General features: G+C 39.7%; 2 protein-coding genes across 2 annotated transcripts in view; one reads left to right on the plus strand and one right to left on the minus strand.

Annotated features, from left to right (window-relative positions):
- LOC109544897 (otoferlin) overlaps positions 1–13,132 on the plus strand; it is a 16,639-nt gene extending 3,507 nt beyond the window's left edge. The window contains exons 4-35 of the mRNA XM_019915318.2: positions 333–596; positions 657–865; positions 918–1,113; positions 1,407–1,469; positions 2,508–2,592; positions 3,148–3,304; positions 3,360–3,546; positions 3,861–4,047; positions 4,460–4,564; positions 5,092–5,385; positions 5,715–5,905; positions 5,959–6,156; positions 6,530–6,646; positions 6,703–6,855; positions 7,687–7,887; positions 7,937–8,120; positions 8,216–8,511; positions 8,563–8,762; positions 8,818–8,931; positions 8,983–9,212; positions 9,262–9,436; positions 9,496–9,694; positions 9,830–9,964; positions 10,025–10,296; positions 10,345–10,515; positions 10,564–10,767; positions 10,820–10,914; positions 10,966–11,152; positions 11,204–11,442; positions 11,744–11,872; positions 11,926–12,076; positions 12,129–13,132. Coding sequence (XP_019770877.2) covers positions 333–596; positions 657–865; positions 918–1,113; positions 1,407–1,469; positions 2,508–2,592; positions 3,148–3,304; positions 3,360–3,546; positions 3,861–4,047; positions 4,460–4,564; positions 5,092–5,385; positions 5,715–5,905; positions 5,959–6,156; positions 6,530–6,646; positions 6,703–6,855; positions 7,687–7,887; positions 7,937–8,120; positions 8,216–8,511; positions 8,563–8,762; positions 8,818–8,931; positions 8,983–9,212; positions 9,262–9,436; positions 9,496–9,694; positions 9,830–9,964; positions 10,025–10,296; positions 10,345–10,515; positions 10,564–10,767; positions 10,820–10,914; positions 10,966–11,152; positions 11,204–11,442; positions 11,744–11,872; positions 11,926–12,076; positions 12,129–12,309 — 5,769 coding nt within the window. The 3' untranslated portion in view covers positions 12,310–13,132. The remainder of the gene's footprint in view (positions 1–332; positions 597–656; positions 866–917; positions 1,114–1,406; positions 1,470–2,507; positions 2,593–3,147; positions 3,305–3,359; positions 3,547–3,860; positions 4,048–4,459; positions 4,565–5,091; positions 5,386–5,714; positions 5,906–5,958; positions 6,157–6,529; positions 6,647–6,702; positions 6,856–7,686; positions 7,888–7,936; positions 8,121–8,215; positions 8,512–8,562; positions 8,763–8,817; positions 8,932–8,982; positions 9,213–9,261; positions 9,437–9,495; positions 9,695–9,829; positions 9,965–10,024; positions 10,297–10,344; positions 10,516–10,563; positions 10,768–10,819; positions 10,915–10,965; positions 11,153–11,203; positions 11,443–11,743; positions 11,873–11,925; positions 12,077–12,128) is intronic.
- Positions 13,133–16,596: 3,464 nt separating this feature from the next.
- LOC109544892 (transport and Golgi organization protein 6 homolog) overlaps positions 16,597–19,888 on the minus strand; it is a 5,470-nt gene continuing 2,178 nt past the window's right edge. Inside the window, exons 2-6 of the mRNA XM_019915311.2 lie at positions 17,630–19,692; positions 17,375–17,570; positions 17,055–17,206; positions 16,780–16,970; positions 16,597–16,720 (exon numbers count right to left, since the gene is read on the minus strand). Of these exons, the coding sequence (XP_019770870.2) occupies positions 16,615–16,720; positions 16,780–16,970; positions 17,055–17,206; positions 17,375–17,570; positions 17,630–19,692 (2,708 nt within the window). The 3' untranslated portion in view covers positions 16,597–16,614. The remainder of the gene's footprint in view (positions 16,721–16,779; positions 16,971–17,054; positions 17,207–17,374; positions 17,571–17,629; positions 19,693–19,888) is intronic.

The raw sequence follows: 19,888 nt of genomic DNA on the forward strand, positions 1-19,888 counted from the left end.
TTTAGAAAGTGAACCATCGATAAGAAAATGTTGGCAGTTTTCTCAAAAAATGCTTGAATTCAAGAAGTTTTAGATTTGCGTGGTTTTCTTTGAGTCGCAAAATCCACTTGAACATGACGCTGCTTTTTTCGAAGTTTCGATCCGCCCTTGGCCGAAATACCTGATAGAACCCAAGGATGATATTCATGCAGGGAATACGAAATTGCATATAGAGTCCGAATTATGCAAGGCCAGTGCATTTGGGAATACACCGCCACACAGGGCCTTAAAGTTAGATTTATACTCGCAATTTCCTATATGAAATGCCCATTAAACAGCAGTGTTTCTTTCAGGGAACTGTGGAATTTTCTGTGCTCTACTCGCTCCCTGATGCGTCGCTTGCATCTTTCACTGGCAGCCCTTCATTGGATCACATGCTGGACGATGACCAACAGATGCTGTTTGATATTGAGCAAAATATCGCCAATATAGAGAAGAATCTTCTCACTGAGCAAACGGCACTGGAGCCCAGCAAGAAGAAGCCTTTTAGAAGAGGGATCAGCACGCCGGACAAAAGCGTTAGTGACCGGAAAAGGTCGACGCTCAGAAGTGTGCGGGTAAGATACAAGACAAAAAAATTGCTCTGGTCGACCAAACCATTCCATTCCATCCAGCAGAGCCTGATTAAATTTGGCAAGCAACGACCGCCGAAAGATAGCGACACGGAAGATGAGCTGACGCACCTCATCAGAGGTTCCGAGTCGGGCAGAAGCTCACGGAATTCTGAGCTGGATTCTGCTCCAATCTCCCGGGCTGGAAGCGACACTTCCATTGATTCCAATGGAGACTATCAGTTAACAACCACAGAAAAAAAACGAGCAACTAAGTAAGAGGAAAATTATTTTTACAATGCACTTATTCCACCTTGGGTCTTTCAGACTAAAAGAGCTGAAAAACAGTCAAACCGTTTCTGACCCCGCTCTAAAGGCTCAAGACTTTCAAGTGTGCTTGACTATAATTGAGGCTCGTCAACTGGCAGGCCTTAACATGGATCCAGTGGTTTGCATTCAAATTGGCGAGCAGCGAAAATACACCAGTGTAAAAGAGAGCACAAATTGCCCATATTATAATGAGGTAATACCAACGCTTCCATTTAGATTTTTCCATATCAATATCCCGGGATTTTTGGGACAAAATTAGGGCAATATTTGAGGAAAGGATCATATTTGAGGCAATTCTAGCCGTCAGCATGAATATTCTGCAGAAATAATTAGCACTAGCGAGCTTTTGAAATTAGATCGATCCATCGTTAATTAGGAGTGGTTTTATGGACTATCAATTATCCAAAGATTGGCATCGAAAAATTGTTACCCGTTAACCATGCGGGTGATTTAAGGCGCAAATTTCCATAAAATTATTTGTTTCAGTACTTTGTCTTCGACTTCCACATGCCTCCCATTATGCTGTTTGACAAAATCATTCAACTATCGGTAAGTTGTCTGCAACATTTTTGCCTTTAGTTAGTTTTAAGCTGTGGAAGCTGCTAAAAAAGTTGATTAAAATTCCGCATTGTAAAGTCGGGACTTTTAGCGAAAAATGGGCAGTGCTCTAAAGCCAAAAGCTTCTCTGGCTGCAACAAGAAATAGAGAAAATTGCGAGAATTCCTGGAGAATGTTGCTTTATCGAAAGCGTCCAAAGTGCGATTTTCAACAGGTGTTTCTCTATCGATCCAGGCAGAAGCTAACAGGGACGTGTGGGACGAGTTTTAGTCGCTTGCATCGCTTATTAATGGGGAAAGCGACCGAAACTGAATAAGATATTCACTAAAAGCTACAATCTAGATTAGAAATAGTTCAATATTCCCTAGAGAGTTGCTGTTCTTCGATCGTATAGGAGACTTTTTAATTAAAATCATAGTTTAGTGTATTTGTTTTTAGGCAAAATTCAAACAAATCTGGTACATCAAAGAAAATTAAAGAAACCAAATTGAGACTAAAATTTTGCTTAAAAATATCCGAAAATTGAATTGAAAGCTTGCGTACAAAACTTTATGTTTTATTACTTAAATTGTCCATTTCATCCAGAAATGTTATCGCATTCTTCCCATATATTTTGTGTGTTTGAATATTAAAATCCAACTTTCGAATTTCCGTTATTTTAATTTCGTATTTCAAGCACACTCGTCAATTTCACGCAATTTAAAGCGGGACTTTTTATCGATTTCCACACACTGAAGCTTTTAGTGTATCAAGGATTGAAACACGTTTTGGAAATGTCGATTTTTCCCGATAGAATAACAAGAAATGAATGCAAATTAACCAATGGTACAGTAGGTAAAAGTAAAAATTTCTGGCGCAGTTGCAAACCGTTTGGGGCCAAGTTTCAGTCCTAAACCGGTCCTGCAACTGCTTGCTTATAGCGTGCATGCGTCCGTTAAACGCATACAAGACTGCTGTACAAATTCACATTTTAATGCAAATTATTACTTTATTTTTATTTGTCTAATTGATTTTTTTGTAAATTTTTAGGTGTTGCAGTCACGCAACTTTTTGCGCGGCAACAAAATGCTGGGAAGCTTTAAACTGGATGTGGCCACAGTTTGGGCTCAGCCAGGTACACACTTGTTTTTTAGACTCGTTTCTTTGTTCGCATGATTTTAAGTTGCTTGCAATTAGTCCACACATGCATCTGCGGACAATACAGTTTTTTGCGGTATTTTATCCAAGAGGACACGAATTTTGAACTCTTTTGAAAGCGTTTGAAATAAAAATAAATTAGCTTCGGTGTTTGAGTATATTTGGCCCGAAGCAATTGCATTAGTTTCACTTTGGAAACTCTGTGCTGTAATAATAGGCATAGTTTTGCTTTCAAATTTAGCGTCCAACTGATTTACATACACACAGTTTCTTTAAATACACTTTGGAGGCAAGTTTCCAACTCCATGCCCTCATATCGGGGCTGAATAGTTTGGATAAATCGACGTGAAAATTATATAAGAAATGGACGTTTTGATGTTAAAAGACGCATCGACCAGGGGCACACTCACTTTTCCAACTCATTTCCTAAAGGACCAACATCCGGCAATAAAACAATGTTTTTTTTTAATTTAATCTGCCGGCATTAGTACTGGCCATTATTTTCCTAGTTCTAACTAGCGAGCGTTTCCAGATCACCAATTCTATCACAAATGGGCCCTGTTGACCGACCCTGATGATATAGCCGGAGGCCCAAAGGGTTATTTAAAATGTGATATCAGTGTGATAGGAAAAGGGGATACAGTTAAGGTGCCGTCGAAGAGCGAAAGGGATGAAGACGATATCGAAGCGTAGGTTTACAGCCTGCAAGAGTGCAATTTTCGCGATCTAAAACTGCTGTTGCAGGAACCTTTTGTTGCCCGACGGAGTGCCGACTGATCGACAAAGAGCGCATTTCGTGGTCAAAATCTACCGAGCTGATGGATTGCCGAAAATGAACTCTTCGCTAATGGCAAATGTGAAAAAAGCCTTTACAGGCGAGCTCAATGACTTAGTCGACCCTTTTGTTCAGGTTTCTTTTGCCGGATTAACGGTGAGACGATTTTTTACTAGTTGTTTCTAGTCTTTCCAAAATACCTACAGGAGCAAATGAAACTTTGCACAATTAGTGAAAGTTCCACATTCTCTTGGCTCTTAGTAGAAATATATCGCTGCGGAACCAAAAATGTGATGTTTTAAGACCAAGAAAACATTTTTTGTAAAAAAACAAATGGGGCTCACAAACGCTTCAAGCAGAAACCAAATCGCTCTAAGCAATCAGAATTAATCCAGTTAGAAATTCAGGGAAAATTTTGCTTTGTAGCGTTCACTTTGTTGGGCAGTTTAATTGAAAATTGTAATTTCCAGGGTAAAACCACAGTGAAAAAACATAACTACGCACCGGTTTGGAACGAGCAGCTCGTATTTACGGAGATGTTTCCTCCACTGTGTCAGAGGATCAAAATTCAGCTTCGGGACGACGATCCGGTCAAACCCCGAGTTATTGGCACGCATTTCGTGGATCTGAAGACCATCTCGAATGATGGCGAGAAGGGTGAGATCAGGTAGCTTTCTGTAATAAAAACTTATAAATGGAAAGCTGCTGTGGAAGTTGGGATAAAATCGCCATCCTCTAATTGCGGTTAAAACTTACGAGATTAAGTGCTCAAGTTTGTTCATATCCGGGCTAGGAATCAGAGGGGATTTTCGTAAAAATTGGGAACAAAATTGCTATAAAAGCTAAAGAGTAAACACTTGCAGTAATAACGTGAATGTTGAGTGGTTGTAAACAACACAAAACTCAAAAATGTTTAAAAAAAATTAAAAAATGTCCCCCTTTCCTGATACTTTATTGGCGTTGCTTTAATTAACTGATTTGTATTTAAAGGTCGAAAGTAAAAGTGCAAATTGGAAAACGTAAGAGCAACAAAACATTCCATTCTAAACAGTTTTTCATGCAATTTTAGGCTTTATGCCCACTTTTGGGCCCAGTTTTATTCATCTGTATGGATCGACCCGGGACTACAGCATTATCGACGAACATTCGAGCCTTAACACTGGATTGGGCGAAGGTAAGGAAAAGCACCAATTTTTTTGCGGAAAACCGTCAATCGATCAAATGAGCCCCATGCTCATTTTATTCCGAATTTCTCCCAAGAAGCCGAATTTACGTTCAGAGTTGCAAAATGTTGCTGAGAACGTCGTCATACCTACAATTTTGAAATTTTTCCAAATAAGGTTAAACCACGGAAGTTCTTAAACAAGACTGACTGAACCAAAAAAATAATTCTGCGAAAATTTAATGCCGATACAAGCAAAAGTCCCCTTTTCGCTTTTCGCCTCAAATTCATAGAGCTTTTCATTAACTCGGCGAAACCATCGTAAAACATTCAGCATCCACCCGAGATAAAGAATTAATTTGCGCTCTAAACGATGAATGGAAACATTAACACTAGTTAAGAACAGCCAAAAGTTTTCGTGAAACTGGAAGGTTTATTGCTAAAGTTTCGATCATTGTCGATGAAAAAATACTCGGATGGATTAATTTATTCTTCAACAGACTGAAGATAGTAATTTTTTTGAATTTGTCCCCAATCAGGAGTTTCGTATCGTGCCAGACTGCTGATCTCCATCCGAACAGAAATAACCGACAACATCGACCTATCGCCAGCCGCAGTTGAATTAGAACCGACCACACCGATAAATGAAGAATCATACGCAAAAAATGAAGAATTCTTCCTGTTCACCACCATTCTGGATGCATCGATGATTGACAAAAAATTAGGAGACAAACCCGTTTACTTTGAAGTCAGTATCGGGAATGCTGGAAACGCTATTGATGGACACAACACGTCGACAAAAGAACATTACGATTCAGACAGCGATGAATTAGGTAAGATACTCTTGTGTGCTTACCAATGAATGGGTCTGTGGAACGTAACTGGGAATAATCAGCGCGTTCAGACAGTATTGATTGGTGCTTTGGCCCTTTTCGAATGGAATTACAGAAACATTTTGCAGCTGAATTTGTGAAACACTACTGGTAATGAGTTTTGCTGATGATTTGTCGTCGAAAAGGGAGATTAACGAGGGCCGCTTGTCCAATTCGTCCAAAGTTGTTTGCGAGTTTAAAATCTAATTAACATTGGGCTAAACATAGAAGAGTTGCAGTTTTAACAGGAAAAAAATTACAATTTTCGTAACGAAAGCATTTTTTTTCAGAAATAGTTTCTTCAGACACAGCTTGTTGGCAAAGTACCACAAGCCCAAGCAAACCGATGACCCACGATAAAATTTACTATTTTTTGCCTTACTGGGACAACAAACCTTGCATGCACATACGCTCAGTTTGGCCTGACTATCGCCGAAGATTGTACAATGCGAACATCATTGGCAAAGTTGCTGAAAAATTGGTAAATAACCAATTTTTCGCAAATTCTCTAACTCATTTCCTTTCGACGCTTAGGAGGATGGTTTAGACGAAGTGAATACAGCCGCCGAAACCGACGATCCAGAAGCAGAATCCAAACTGAAGCAAGTGTTAGACGATTTGTCGACATCTTGTGCGAAATACATCACGATTTCGAAATCCTCCACCACCGGCCCTGGAACTGAGAAGACCAAGCTGGACAAAGAACGATTGAAACTATGCCAACGGGAAATAGTGAGTCAATATGCAAAAGTGGCGCAAAAATATTCCACCCCATGCACATGGAAACTGCAGGAATTATTTTAATGTTTCCTTGAAACCCGATAAGCACGATCTCGCTGAAAACGTCCAACGGAATTCTAAAGCAACGTGAATGCTGAACAATGGCCCGTTTAATTGCCTTTTCAAGTAAAAACGGGGCCAATTTAAAAGTTTTCTTTTAAATAATGCTGGAACGGGAAATAATTTCATGCCCTCCGAGGCATTTTATTGTGTATTTTTAGAAGTTGGTTTCTTTTTTCTCGACCGTTTTTGGGCCTATAATAAGAAAGAAATCATCGGCAAAAACCACACAAAACATACCGAAAATAACAATTTTTCCTTTAAGGAACACATTGGAAATGCCGCAAGAAACCTAAAAGCGCTAGTGACAAAAAATTCCTTCAAAGATCGCTACAAAACCGCGCAATCCTACTTAACAAAACTCAGATTCCTCACTGAAGATGTAAGTAGACCTTTCATAGCGATTTAATCTCGCGTTTATCTGCGGCTTGATTTCAGCCTCAACATTCACTTCCTGATGTGTTTTTGTGGATAATTTGCGGCGGAAAGCGACAGGCTTACCAAAGAATACCAGCTAGGGACATCGTCTACTCAATAGTGGACGAGGAAAGTGGAAAATATTGCGGAAGAGTCAGAAGCATCTTTTTAAAGGTAATGGAATGAAAAAGGCGGAGCGAGAAACGTGTGTGCAAAAAAGAGCGCGCCTACCTGCACATGGGCTCCGCCCTCAACCCACCCAAACGCTACTTTTCTCTGTCAGTTGTGGGAATTCGTTTCCGTTCCTTGTTCCACTCATCAGACCTTGTGTGAATATTAAGGATTTAATTAATCGGGGCAGAGGATTAGTGAAGGTGAATCATACTCTTACTGGGAGCCTTAAGTGAGCCGTTGGTATTTTTTTCTTTTTCGCAAGGCAGCCGGGATTATTTTGCCTTAAAAATTCCGTTCTAATATCGCCAGCAGGCCCGTCGGAGGCACAGAATTCATTACCTTAATGAGAATTCTTGTTAACCTCGACTATTAAATTACGTTTTACTCATTCTAGCGTCCTAATTGTGTCGAACTTCGTTTTATTCTACGAATTATTTTGCGTTTGGCAATTAACGAGTTTTTCGTCTCAACTCCCACCAGGCGATTATTTTCAGTTTTCTTATCAAGGCGATTTTTTGCCAAATTTACAAAGGAGTAGCTTATTTTCGGTAAATTCTTCAGTGTGTTCATTTAAAACATTGACGATCATTGCTTGGTCGAAAAGAGTTTCCCGGTCATTGCTTGAAACTGGTTAGTTTTTTTGGGTTTTTAGGCCGTCGGGAAAAAGCAATTTTCCAGAACTGGCATCTTAATGCGGTTAAAGCCACATGAAGCATTCTTTCAGGTTGTTTAGTGGCAAAAGAATTCAGGATGGCCTGATGTAAACGTCCGGGATAAAATATCATCCAGGAAAAGTCTACATTAGAGCCGACCGATCAATAGAATATTTAGCTTCCAGGTAAAAAATCGAGTGGACCGAGTGGATGGACGATCCCAGCTAGAATGCAAATATACTTTTGGCTGGGTATGTTAAAGCATAAGAAGCATTTTATCGCTGGTATACCCAAAGGGTACGAAGTATCTCAAGAACTCCGAAACGTTGAAAGACCGCGAGCGCTTCCGCCATCAGTTATACACTATGTGGAAAAACACGTAAGTTTTCGAAAATGCTGAAGTTATCGGCTGAATATTTAGTTTGCAGACGTTTCAACTCAGGGCTCACGTTTACCAAGCAAGATCCCTTATAGGGAGCGACGCCTCGGGACTATCTGATCCATTTGCCCGCGTTATTGCAGGGGAATTCTGTCGGACCACGCAAGTTATCGATGAGACTTTAAGTCCTACTTGGGACGAGTTGCTGATTTTTGACGAAATTCTCCTATTCGGTAAGCAACATTAAATAGGTAGGGTATTTTCACCGCGACTTACACCATCAATCAATCCTCAGAAATAATGAGTGCGTTTCTTCGTTTTCTTCTAGGTTCTTCAGAAGAAATCAAAACAGACCCACCCTCAATAATCATCGAAATATTCGATCAGGACAAAGTGGGGAAATCGGAATTCATCGGAAGAGCGATAGCAAAGCCCCACGTTAAGCTGCGAGATGAACAATACAAAAAGCCAACCTTTCCTCCATCCCTGGAATGGTTTACCATAACCAGAGGACCAGATCATGCTGGTGAGCTTCTGGCCGCTTTCGAGCTGCTAGAAATTCCCAGTGGAACTGATGAAGCCTTGCCTCTATTGCCGCAAGCCAAAGACATTCCCATCTATAAGGTAGGTGATACGGCTGAAAATTCAGCTTTTTTATGTGAGGTTTAACCTCAGGATACTGATACCAAAGACTTGGGGCCTCTGCTGCCGGTGCCCAGAGGAATCCGGCCGACTTTGGCGCGTTATAGGATAGAGGTGCTTTTTTGGGGGCTCAGAGATTTGAAGCGAATCCACTTGCTGACTGTGGATAAACCCAGGGTGGACATCGAATGTGCTGGACACATTCTCTACTCCAGCATCATATCAAATTCCAAGTGAGTTTAGCTGTTTAAGAGCCGATATCTTCAGGAGCATTTCGGCGGGTTTTAGGAAAAACCCCAACTTTTCCACCCCTGTGAAATTCCTGGAACTGGATCTTCCAGAGCAGGAATTATATCGGCCACCCTTAACCATACGGGCAGTGGATTGTCGCAGCTTCGGCAGGTGAGCGCAGGACGAAACCGTCCAGTCACTTGCAAGAACTGGTAATTTTAGGTACACTTTGGTTGGAACTCACATCATTAACTCCATCCACAAGTACATGTACACGCCCTTAACGAAAAAGGAAAGGGAAGCTGAGGACAGGAAAAGGTCCTTAAACCAACTGAGAACGGTTGATGGGATTTTGGTTGCAGGCAACCAATCACCTTCAGTGGTTTCCGGCGGAACCGTGGACGATAAGGAAAAGAGCCCGCTTCTTCCAAGGGACATCACCATTTCCTTCGGTAACCTCTTGAAACTGAATTGTTCCGGAAATTCCTGAATACCTTGCAGGATACGGCACCCAAGAATCCGCAAAGAAGACCAAGCGCGGCAGTGGGAAGAAACGAAAGCAGAGCGTTGATGAAGAGCTTGATGATGAGGAAGGAAGCAAGGATTGGTGGACGAAGTATTTCGCGTCCGTCGAGCGGATGATCCACGAATCCAAAGAAGCCAAAAAAATATCCACGTGAGGACTTTAACGCTGAAACCCGAAAAACCCGCCTTTAATGGTTTTTTTTCTACTAGGCAAAATGGAAATCTTCAAGTCTATTACGCAGAGGACGACAGCAACACTCCATCAGGATACAGTTCAGACAAAAGTCCGGGCCAGGAATACAAAAAGCGATTCGGCTTTAAAACAGCAGCAAATGCCTCGAGATTGACTGCTCGAATTAGCCCGAAAAGTGTGAGGAAAAGCAGCAAATCCAAGCCTGTGCTATGCAAAGTATGTCGACTTCAGCAAATGGGGCCCAGTTTTCAGCTGGAGGAAAATGTTCGCTCTGTATATTTTGAAAAGTTGCAATTATTTCCAACATTTCAGCTGGGGTTCAGTTTAATCAACTTTTTTCTCCATCTTTAGGTCTTTCCTACGGAGTTGGAGGCACGTCCTGAGTTTTCCGAGTTCAAAGAATGGCTGCATACTTTCGAGCTGTACCGCGGCAAAAAAACTGGGGAAGAGTCCGAGGATGAAAATCGGGTTGTTGGGTATTTTAAGGTAGACACTTTTCAGCCTTAAAGTGGTGCAATTCTCATCCCTACCCTGGTTACTCCCTAGGGGGCAATAAAAGTGTATAAATGGCCACTGCCTAGGGACGTAGAAGAGAAAACAATAATGGGCTTCGACCCCCAGTTCGGTTACTTTCAAGGAATCCCTTCCAATGACCCCATCAGGGTCCTGGTGCGAGTTTACATAGTGAAAGCCAACGATCTTCATCCAATGGACTTGAATGGAAAAGCCGATCCTTATGTGGTTCTGCAGCTGGGCTCCAAGCGGATCAGCGACAAGGAAAACTACATCTCCAAGCAACTGAATCCGGTGTTTGGAAAGTAGGGATTTTCGCACGTTTTGCTTCAGAAACCATCGAGAATTTTCAGGTGTTTCGAAATAGAGGCCACATTCCCGCAGGACTCACTTTTGACGGTGCAGATTTTCGACTGGGACTTGGTGGGCTCTGACGATATGGTGGGAGAGACGAAAATTGACTTGGAAAATCGATTTTATAGCAAACATCGCGCAACCTGCGGGATTCCAGAGAAATATGAAGAGTAGGTGAAGTAAATGCGTCTTCAGCGGGAAACTTTTTACATTTTTAGGCACGGATACAATGCTTGGAGGGATGCAATGAAACCGACCCAAATCCTCGGACGGTTGTGTAAGGATTCGCGACTGGACCCTCCAGTGTATGGGGACGGGCAAGTCAAAGTTGCCAACCAAATATTTTCGGTATTCAATGAACAGTTCGAGTTTCACAAGTTTAAGGAATACGAAGAGCATATGGCGTTGGCTGTGCTAAACAGGTAGGAGGATTGCACCACTAAACACCAATGCGACACTGAAAGTCTTCCTCAGGTGGAACGAAGTTCCAAAAGTGGGCTGCCATCTGATTCCGGAGCATGTGGAAACCAGAGCGCTTTATAACCCGGAAAAGCCTGGCATTGAACAAGGTGGGCAAACGACCCGGAAAAGTCCCCTTAAAGTAAACTGATAATTTGAAGGAAAACTGGAAATGTGGGTCGATATGTTCCCAATGGACATGCCCTTGCCCGGTCCACCCTTGGACATATCACCTAGAAAACCCAAAAGCTATGAACTGAGAGTGATCATCTGGAATACGGACGAAGTGATGCTGGAAGATGATGCGTTTTTCACCGGGGAAAAGATGTCGGATATTTATGTTAAAGGGTTAGAACATGCTATTTCCAGAGTGGTTGGATACATATCGGGAAATTGCAGATGGCTGAAAGGCCCAGAAGATTGCCAGTGCACGGATATTCACTACCGATCTTTAACTGGCGAAGGCAACTTCAACTGGAGATTAATATTCCCGTTTGATTATTTGGTGGCTGAACAGCGCATTGTGATATCCAGAAAGGAATCCATGTTTTCCTGGGACGAAACCGAATGCAAAATCCCTGCCAGACTGGAATTGCAAGTTTGGGATGCCGATCATTTTTCAGCTGACGACTTTTTAGGTACTTAAAAATATTTATAATCTAGAGCTAAATTATTCTCAATGGCAGAATGGGCGTCCGCAGACCCAAATAAAAGGCGAAACGTCGGCAATTTAAAAAACCAGACCTTTATTTTAACACCGATCCAAATCCCGATCTTTTTTATGTTATTGCTTGATTTTCTAACGGGATTTGGATCGATGCACAAAAAATTATTTTTTTTATAATAAATGGTAACCCGTTAGCAATAAAAAAAGGCTCTTGCTGATACATCGATCCAAATCGTGTAAGAGATACGAGCTGTAATTTTTTGCATTTTTAGGAGCAATTACTTTAGACCTTAACCGTTTTCCACGTGGAGCCAAATCGTCCAAACTCTGCACTTTGGACATGTTGAAACCGGATGAATCTGTTCCTACCGTGAACATTTTTAAACAGAAACGAGTCAAAGGCACTTGAATGTAAAAAATGAGTCATAAACCCGCTTATAACGCGCGATTTTAGGTTGGTGGCCATTCTACGTGAAAAAAGACAACGAAGAAATGGAACTGACTGGAAAAGTTGAAGCGGAAATTCACCTTTTGACCAAAGAAGAAGCTGATAAAGTGCCGGTGGGACTGGGAAGAAACGAGCCTGATCCTTTGGAAAAACCAAAGTACGGTTTATATAATACCGTGTTTTTCCCTAACTGTTCATGGTTATTTCAGCCGACCTGATTCGTCTTTCATGTGGTTCATGAACCCGATTAAATCCATTCGATACATTCTCTGGCACAACTACAAATGGACGATTTTGAAACTGCTCATCATAATATTCGTGGCAATAATTATATTGTTGTTTTTTTACTCTATTCCTGGATATACTGTGAAGAGAATGCTCGGTGCTTAAGCACATTGTAAATTATGGATGCTAGTCGAAAATATGCATTAAAATACTTGACTAAAATTTTCAAAGAGATTCAGATATTTAGTGCATGTTATCAGCAAAGTCCGGTTCGGTAAGCAATTTTTATTGATAAGTAAACATATCAAATCTTTTAAAATTGGAGAAGAAACCGCATGTTTAAAATGTTTCAAACTATTAACAAATCCATCACACGTAGATGCCCATTTTCACTCATGTTCTAAAATCAATCGATTTTCCAACAAAGTGTTTGTGAACGAGGGCTTGATTTTCTGTTCTTGAACACAAATGCTCAAATTTACAATATTAATTTAAAAATTTGCTTTCATAAAGAGAAATAATCAAAGCAAACGCGCCTTTGAAAAAACGGAGCTCGTATAATGTAAATACTATTTCTACATTCTAAATCTTATGCAATGAAAACAATCTTGAATCGTGCAAATTAATTAAATCAAAAGATATTTCCATAATTGTAAATAAGTATAAGGTACTTACCATCAAAATGTTATAAAAAGTTTCGGCTTTATAAAGTTGTTGTATCTTGCAACTGGCGTCTTTCCTCCTTAAGCTCTGAAGAGTAATCGGGAAGAATTGAGGAAAATTTGGACTGTGATTATTTTATTTGACGAAAATGTGTTGTTACTTTGGACGAAAGGCGCCAGTTTTTAAATTTATTCTTCTGAGCAAAAACAATCTAATTCAGTATTAAATAATCAAACAACTCTAGAAGTAAGGTTTTACTTACATGAGGCAATATTTTCTCTTCGATCAATGTAGAATAACGTAAATATACACAAGTTGCTATTCAGTGAGTTTTAGTGCTTACGACCTTAGTGCCAATTCCCTCAACTTATCACCACCTAGGGGCTAAAAATCTGATCAAAACTCCCTTAAAGAACACGCATTTATTCAGTTGAGTTTACGTGGACTTCAAATGGACATTGTAGATCATATTTGAGCTGCTATATAAAATTCTCCACACCTAAAGTAGCAGAAATAATTTTTTGAAGAAGTACCGGAAAAGTTTAGTTTACCTTAATGCATAAGCTAAAGTTGATTGCCACGCTAGGCAAAATGTTCAATTGAACTTCGTGGTTTGCCCCAATCAGCAGCATTAAGTACATTTTTTGATTCGCTAAATTCATGCGATACCACGGCAAGTCGCATAGAGACTCATAGAAATATTTCCACTGAAAAAAATGCGATTTTCTCAAAAAATATACGTTTTCATTACTGAAAACTCGAAAGCAAGAAAACATTTTTTTTTAATTGAGATTGCTATGAAGAAAGGATAAAAGCGAGGAATTTCCATTATTACCCTGCCTATCCATTAAATAAATAATTGAAGAAAATTACCTCGTCTTCAAATCCTTGTCCGGCAATGATCGCAAAAATCAGCACACAGAAGCAAACCAAAAAATGCATTATCGCAGTCATAAAACTGATTCTACCCTAAAAAAAATTCCATCATCCTCGCTGTTTTCTATAGTAGGTGGGTACTTCACTTCTACAGTTGCATAAATCACGTAGATACTTAGCAAAGCTGTGGGAACAATACAGTTGATCCCGGCAGACCTAAATATGGTCTTCTTGTCCAAAAATACTCTAAAAAAACGTGAAGTTATCGAAAAGTTTAAAAAATCACGCACTTACTGTTTAATTTCGCAGTATCTTGAAACAATGCGTTTCAAACAATCAGCAGTTTGTCGATCTCCGTTTCGTTCATTGGGATTCTGATGCAACGCTTTGTTAAAATCCTTAACGTACTGAACCAGCAGGAAAACCTGCACTTGGGCAGCAGTAGCGAAGTAAATCTGGATGTGGGGAAGGATCAGAACAAAGTAGCAAATAGTCCAGATATCGATTAACTCGATTAAATAGACGAAATTCGTCAATATTGCCTGATCGATTTCCTGGACGAAGTTCATTATGCTAGTAGTATTAATTTGCTGGATAACAAACAAATAGTCTATATAAGACACGATTACGATCAGCTCAAACATGAGACTTTGGAAAAGCGCCAGTCTGCCAATAGTAACTTTTACTGCAGGTTTTGAGTCTTTCAGCGTCCACTGAAAGTCTTTGAAGCGCTTATTCGCTTCTAGCAAGTGAGGTTTTACCAACACGACGATTATTGAAGCAATAATGCCCTGAAGAACAAGCAATTAGTGGTTTTTAGGTGAGTGTTCAGAACGTACAAGCAACTGAAACCCCAGAATGAAACCATGCTTGCCAAACACCATATCGGTCCGAAAGAACAGAGCAACTTCCAAACAGCAAATCACTGCATTGATGTAAACGTACATCAAATTCCAGATCCTGATGAAGGTAAAGTGGCAGAAATAATCCACTACATAGAAGGATAACATCGGCGATAAAACGTAGTTAGTGTCTGGAATGGAATATTTGTTTTAAGCGCCCAAGAAGGGAAAAAGGGAGAATTACCTTCCATTTCGAATTTGAATAAATATTTCAACTGGAATAGTCTGAAAACGATTTTTATGAAAACCTTCAATTCATCTTTAATCAACTGAAGAGACATGGCTAAGAATGTGAAGCAAATAAGTTAATGTTTGTTGTCTACGAGAAAACCATCTATCAGAAATTCAAATCAGTTATTCAATACTAATGGGAATCTGATTAATATCTAGCTCACTTAAGTGTGTACCTAATGAATGTCGCGTTATTACAGCATTTTTTTAAACGATCCGCACAATGTAATGGTTTGGCTTAATACAAAAAAATGTTATTATATTAATATATGACAATAAACGAGTGGTTCGGGCTAAAAATCGTATTTTGCAAACTTGAAATCAGTTGAGAATCTTGAACGTCATCTGAGTTTGATGGTCGAAAAGACGATTTTTCAAGGCAAATGTTATCAATGTTTTCTTTGCGGATTCAAGGTCGATTTTCTTTTGGAAAACAGCTTTTTGCATGTTGAAAATTTCAGAAACATTCAAAATAAATTTTAACTTGAATTCGAAAGCGAAGAGAATTAAATCCGCGTGAACTTAAAAGAATCTGAGGACCGTAAGAAGGAAAGTTTTAAAATAAATTGCTCAAAAAACTTAAGGTTACACTGATAAATTTGGACTGTCTTTGGAATTGCATAAATTCTTTGCGTTGCGATCGATTCTATTTCTGTTTGAAGCGTTATTTAGTGCAATTCTTTTCCAGTTAGTGCGTGATTTTGCAAAAAAATGGTGCTTTAGAGAGTTTCTAGAGGGTGGCAATTGAAACAATACAATTTGCGAAAGTTTCGTGTACACAGTTGGACAAAAAACTTTCTTTTGTGTTCTAACACCACAAGCATTAAGATGCTCATAACTGGAAGTTTTTTTAATTTTTCGTTCATGTCGTTTATTTACAGAGTGGTCTCAAAAAATACATATATGTCTTGAAGTGATACTTTTTTCCTCTTGAACCCATTTTCGTACTTTAGGGTTCATGGTGAAGCTACAACTTCACAGTCGAAAACAGAAAAAAAATCAATATACCGGGGTGCATGAATTAGCAAAATATTTGAAAGTGAATTTCACTTTAGTTGAAATTCTGCCCGGAGTCGCAGATTTCTGGGGCAATTCTGGTTTGAATCATTTTTTATGCAACCCTGTACATGAAATTTTCGAAGTAAGCGTGGAGCTTTAGCCTCAAGATGAGCTTGAAGAAGAGCAGAAAAGCTATCGCTGCAAGATCAATAAGTAGATTTTTTGAGACCACCCTGTAAATCGAGTGAGATGTTTCGAGCTATTTGATTTACCTTTGAAATATGGTGTTGAGATCAAAAATTTTTTATTTTTAATATCTGCCTTGTATAAAATTTGCCTAATTTGCTTCATTTCGATTGAAAAATTGACAAACAGAAAACAAATAGGGCTAAATAACGCTTGAAATAGAATCCAAATCCCTGGAAGCAATACGAATTTATCCAGTTCCAAAGTTAGCACAAATTTGGTTGCGTATTTTTGCGTTAATTTTGTTGAGCAGTTTAGATTCAAAAAAATTAAGTTCTGAATTTTGAAAGAATTCGCATATAAATCAAATAGCTCGCACTTAAAAAAGTAACTTGCACTGATTTTCCAAAAACAAATATTGTGAAAAATAGGATGAAATTTTAAACCGTAAAATATTGGAGATTTCGAGAGAAATTACCTCTTCTGTACCCGAAGCAGAAAAATTCCAGGCTATAAGAGATGCTAATAAAAATTATCTCAAGGCAGAGGACAGGAACTCAAGGAGACGGACGGGGTACCAGAGAAAACGGCAATGTAATTTACAAAAATCCTATTATTTCATAAGTACAATTTTCTTCTCCGTGCTTAATACTGGTGTGGCGAACGTCAATCCTACTATACAGTCATTTAGTTCTTCTAAAGCTAGTTGAGCATGCAGCCTAAAAAAAATCAGAAAGTTGTTAAATCCGAAAAAATATTAAAGTGCTTTTTCCCTTACCTCATGGTGTCGTCTTTGTCGTTGTAATAAATGTTTTTAAGCATTTTATAAATGGGCAAAAGACTCTCTTTCAGTTCAACAAGTATTTCGGTCGCTAGTCCCTGGAAAAGCTGCCTCAATACAGCAACAGCTGCCCGACGTGGCTCGGCCGATTTGTCCGTCGCTATGATGCTGTTAACACAGACCAAAATCTGAAAACAATTACAATTATTAGTTTAAAGAACACTGAAACTTTAGGAATCATCAGAGCATTGAAAGGAGCTAATGTATCTTACCTCGGAAATGATCGATCCCAATTTGAAACCCAGCACGCGACAGATTTCGCCCAAATTCGACAAACTAGAGGCTCGAACCAATGGGTCATCATCCTTGGTACCGACGAGGAAAGCGTTCAGAAGCACTGCTTTGTATCTCGGTGCCATTTCACCTAAAATCAGAGTCATTAGAGCGTTTGTTTTCTACGGAAAAGTTGAGTTGAATTTGAATTTATTTAACTAGTAAGGATTTACAGCAAATTGTACATACAACTGTAAAACCCTGCAGAGATAAACATAAATCTATACGCAGGCCTAGTTGCAAGAAAACATTTACATACCTAGATTTTTGGAAACTCTCACTAAAACTTCTCCGAGCTTCAATCGCACTTCGTGCCTATCATCTCCTGTTCGTGCGGACTCTGAAAACTCTTCACACAGAGTGTTGATGACAGTATCAGTAAAACTGTTACACAGAGCAGCTACTCCTTCAATGGCGTTCAGGTAGATAAACGAATCCTGGTTGTTTAAATTTTCCTTTAAAATAAAATTGTTGTTAGTTGCTTGAAGTAGTGAAAACATTGTCTATACCATACCCGAAATATTGTTAAGATGGCCTGCTTTCGGTCTTTAACCAAAGTTTCTCTGTTCTCAACTAGCTTCCTAAGAGTGAGAAGAGCATGTCCTCTAACCGGCAACAAAGGATCGTAAATTTGCTTCAAAATGGTATCAAATTTCAATCTGTCGTCCGTGAGGTTTTCGGTGTTTTTACGAGTTGTTCCTCCTAGGTCAAGATACTCCAACACTTTATAAATCATCTCCAGCAGCTCCTCATGGTGACCGTCAGCACGAATCATCCATAAAGGATCATTCAATACCTGATAAGCTTCAACCTCTTTTCTGGTGCAATTGCTCATCAGAGACTGCAGAATCATGACAACAGTGAAAATGCTTTGGAATTCGTGCGATTCATAGTTCGTAGTCGTGTGAGCGTTGGCTGCTATTCCATCTTCCAAAACCTTTTTAATAAACTTGATTATTTCCTGCGGCGATTCTACGATGCGGCTTTGAAGCGTTTGATCTGCAGCGAGAGTAGCTAAACACCGAAAAACGGCCAGTTGTCTTTCGATGCTGGGGTTGGCCAGCTCTTCTTCCAGGGTTAACAGTTCTTCGTTGCATTTGGGGAAGTATTTTTCTCTATGCACCAGGCACCTCAATAAGTAATTGAAAAATCTTGAAAGCCAATCGGGATTGGTGCCAAGCAGCTGGCAAATTCCTTCACTGTTCACTGCTGTTGGTGATATAGATGAATGTTCAGTCGGGTTCACCACAATATCTTGTCCGTCGATATTTAAAGTTGCTTTGTTGGTAAAAGGCATTATGTGGTCTGGATAAATTTCGAACATAAATGCATCGAAAATGGCATCATCGTTCCGCTGGTCTGCTATAAATTTCCGCAAAATCGCCTTGCATTCATAGTGAGTTGTTTTGAAAAGATTGTTCTCCATTGTCGCAAGGAAAATCTTAAAAATCACCTGCAGAGGAAACTGCAGCATTATCACAGGCAAACTGGGGCATTCACTGGGCTGCACGAAGAGTTGATGAATCAGTCTTATGTTCTTTTTTACAAGCTGAGTGATGACTCTATTTGTATGCCGGTAGTTGTTGAGAGTGAAGCGAAGCAGCACCTCCAGGACGCTTTGGACGAATAGATCGGTACATAAACCATTCTCGTCGGATTTGAAGAAATTCTTGGTGCACAGGACGAATAGTCGTTCATAAATGAAACAATCGGGCTCATCATAGTATTTATGAGCAAGTCGAACAACCTGCTTGCACATATCCAGGAAGTTACTTTGCTTCTTACCGCGTTCTATCAGTCGAAACAATACATCTAAAGCGTACCAACTTTTTGTTTGATCATTCGCCACTCCGTCTAGAACTGCAACGGCAATCTTTTCAATTCCTTTCGGTGAATTCATTATGCGGGACAAAACCTGGTATACAGCTTTGTTAAACCACACAGGACAACCACGGTCTGGCATCATCATAATTGCCTTCACATAAATTGACGGGTGAATGGTTTTCTCCAATTCCTCTAGTAAAGCGAGGGCCGTTCTCCTTTCGGATAGGAGCTGCTCGTATAATTGGTCATTTACTTCCAAATCGGACTGCGACTTGAGCACGCAATGCCCAATTTGGTAGAGTCCAGTCAAAATGATCTTTAACGAATCCGGAAGAATTATCGGTCGAAGGCTGGCGTTATGCAGAAAATCGCACAAAGCGAAAACAGTGCACTTGAGTAAGTTGTATTCGTAAAACTTGTCGTCAGCACATGTAAAGACTTGGTTGATTCTATAAGGCAGCTTTGGCACTAATTTGGTCTGAATCCCCAATGTGACTACCTCCTCTATTGAACGTCTAGCATCTTGCGTTTCTTTCACACTTAGTGTATTCCTAATATCATCATTCGCTTCCAAAACTTCCCCCAATCTTTTCAGCAAGTACAAATTATAAGCGAGGTACTGCCATTCAATTAATTTCGGATCAGAGAAATAATGCTTTGTAATATTCTCACAATAACGTTCGATTTTCTCAAAACTCCCCAACATTTTGTTCGCCTCGACGCATTTATCGCTGAACTGGGAAACGTATTTTTCTGAAAGAAGCAACGAAAACGTGTAAAAATAGCGTGTAAAACGGAAATAAACAGGCACAATGCAATATTAATCTTCACTAAATTGACTACTTAAAACTTTTTATCAACTAATCCAATCTAGATAAGTTCTATATTGTTGAGGCGGATTCCTTTCTTCACAACCAGGGGCGGATCCAGCTTTAAATTCAGGGGGGGG

Source organism: Dendroctonus ponderosae, unplaced genomic scaffold, assembly GCF_020466585.1.
Source record: "Dendroctonus ponderosae isolate FM_Combo_2020 unplaced genomic scaffold, Dpon_F_20191213v2 Dpon_F_20191213_8, whole genome shotgun sequence".
NCBI classification, from domain to species: domain Eukaryota; kingdom Metazoa; phylum Arthropoda; class Insecta; order Coleoptera; family Curculionidae; genus Dendroctonus; species Dendroctonus ponderosae.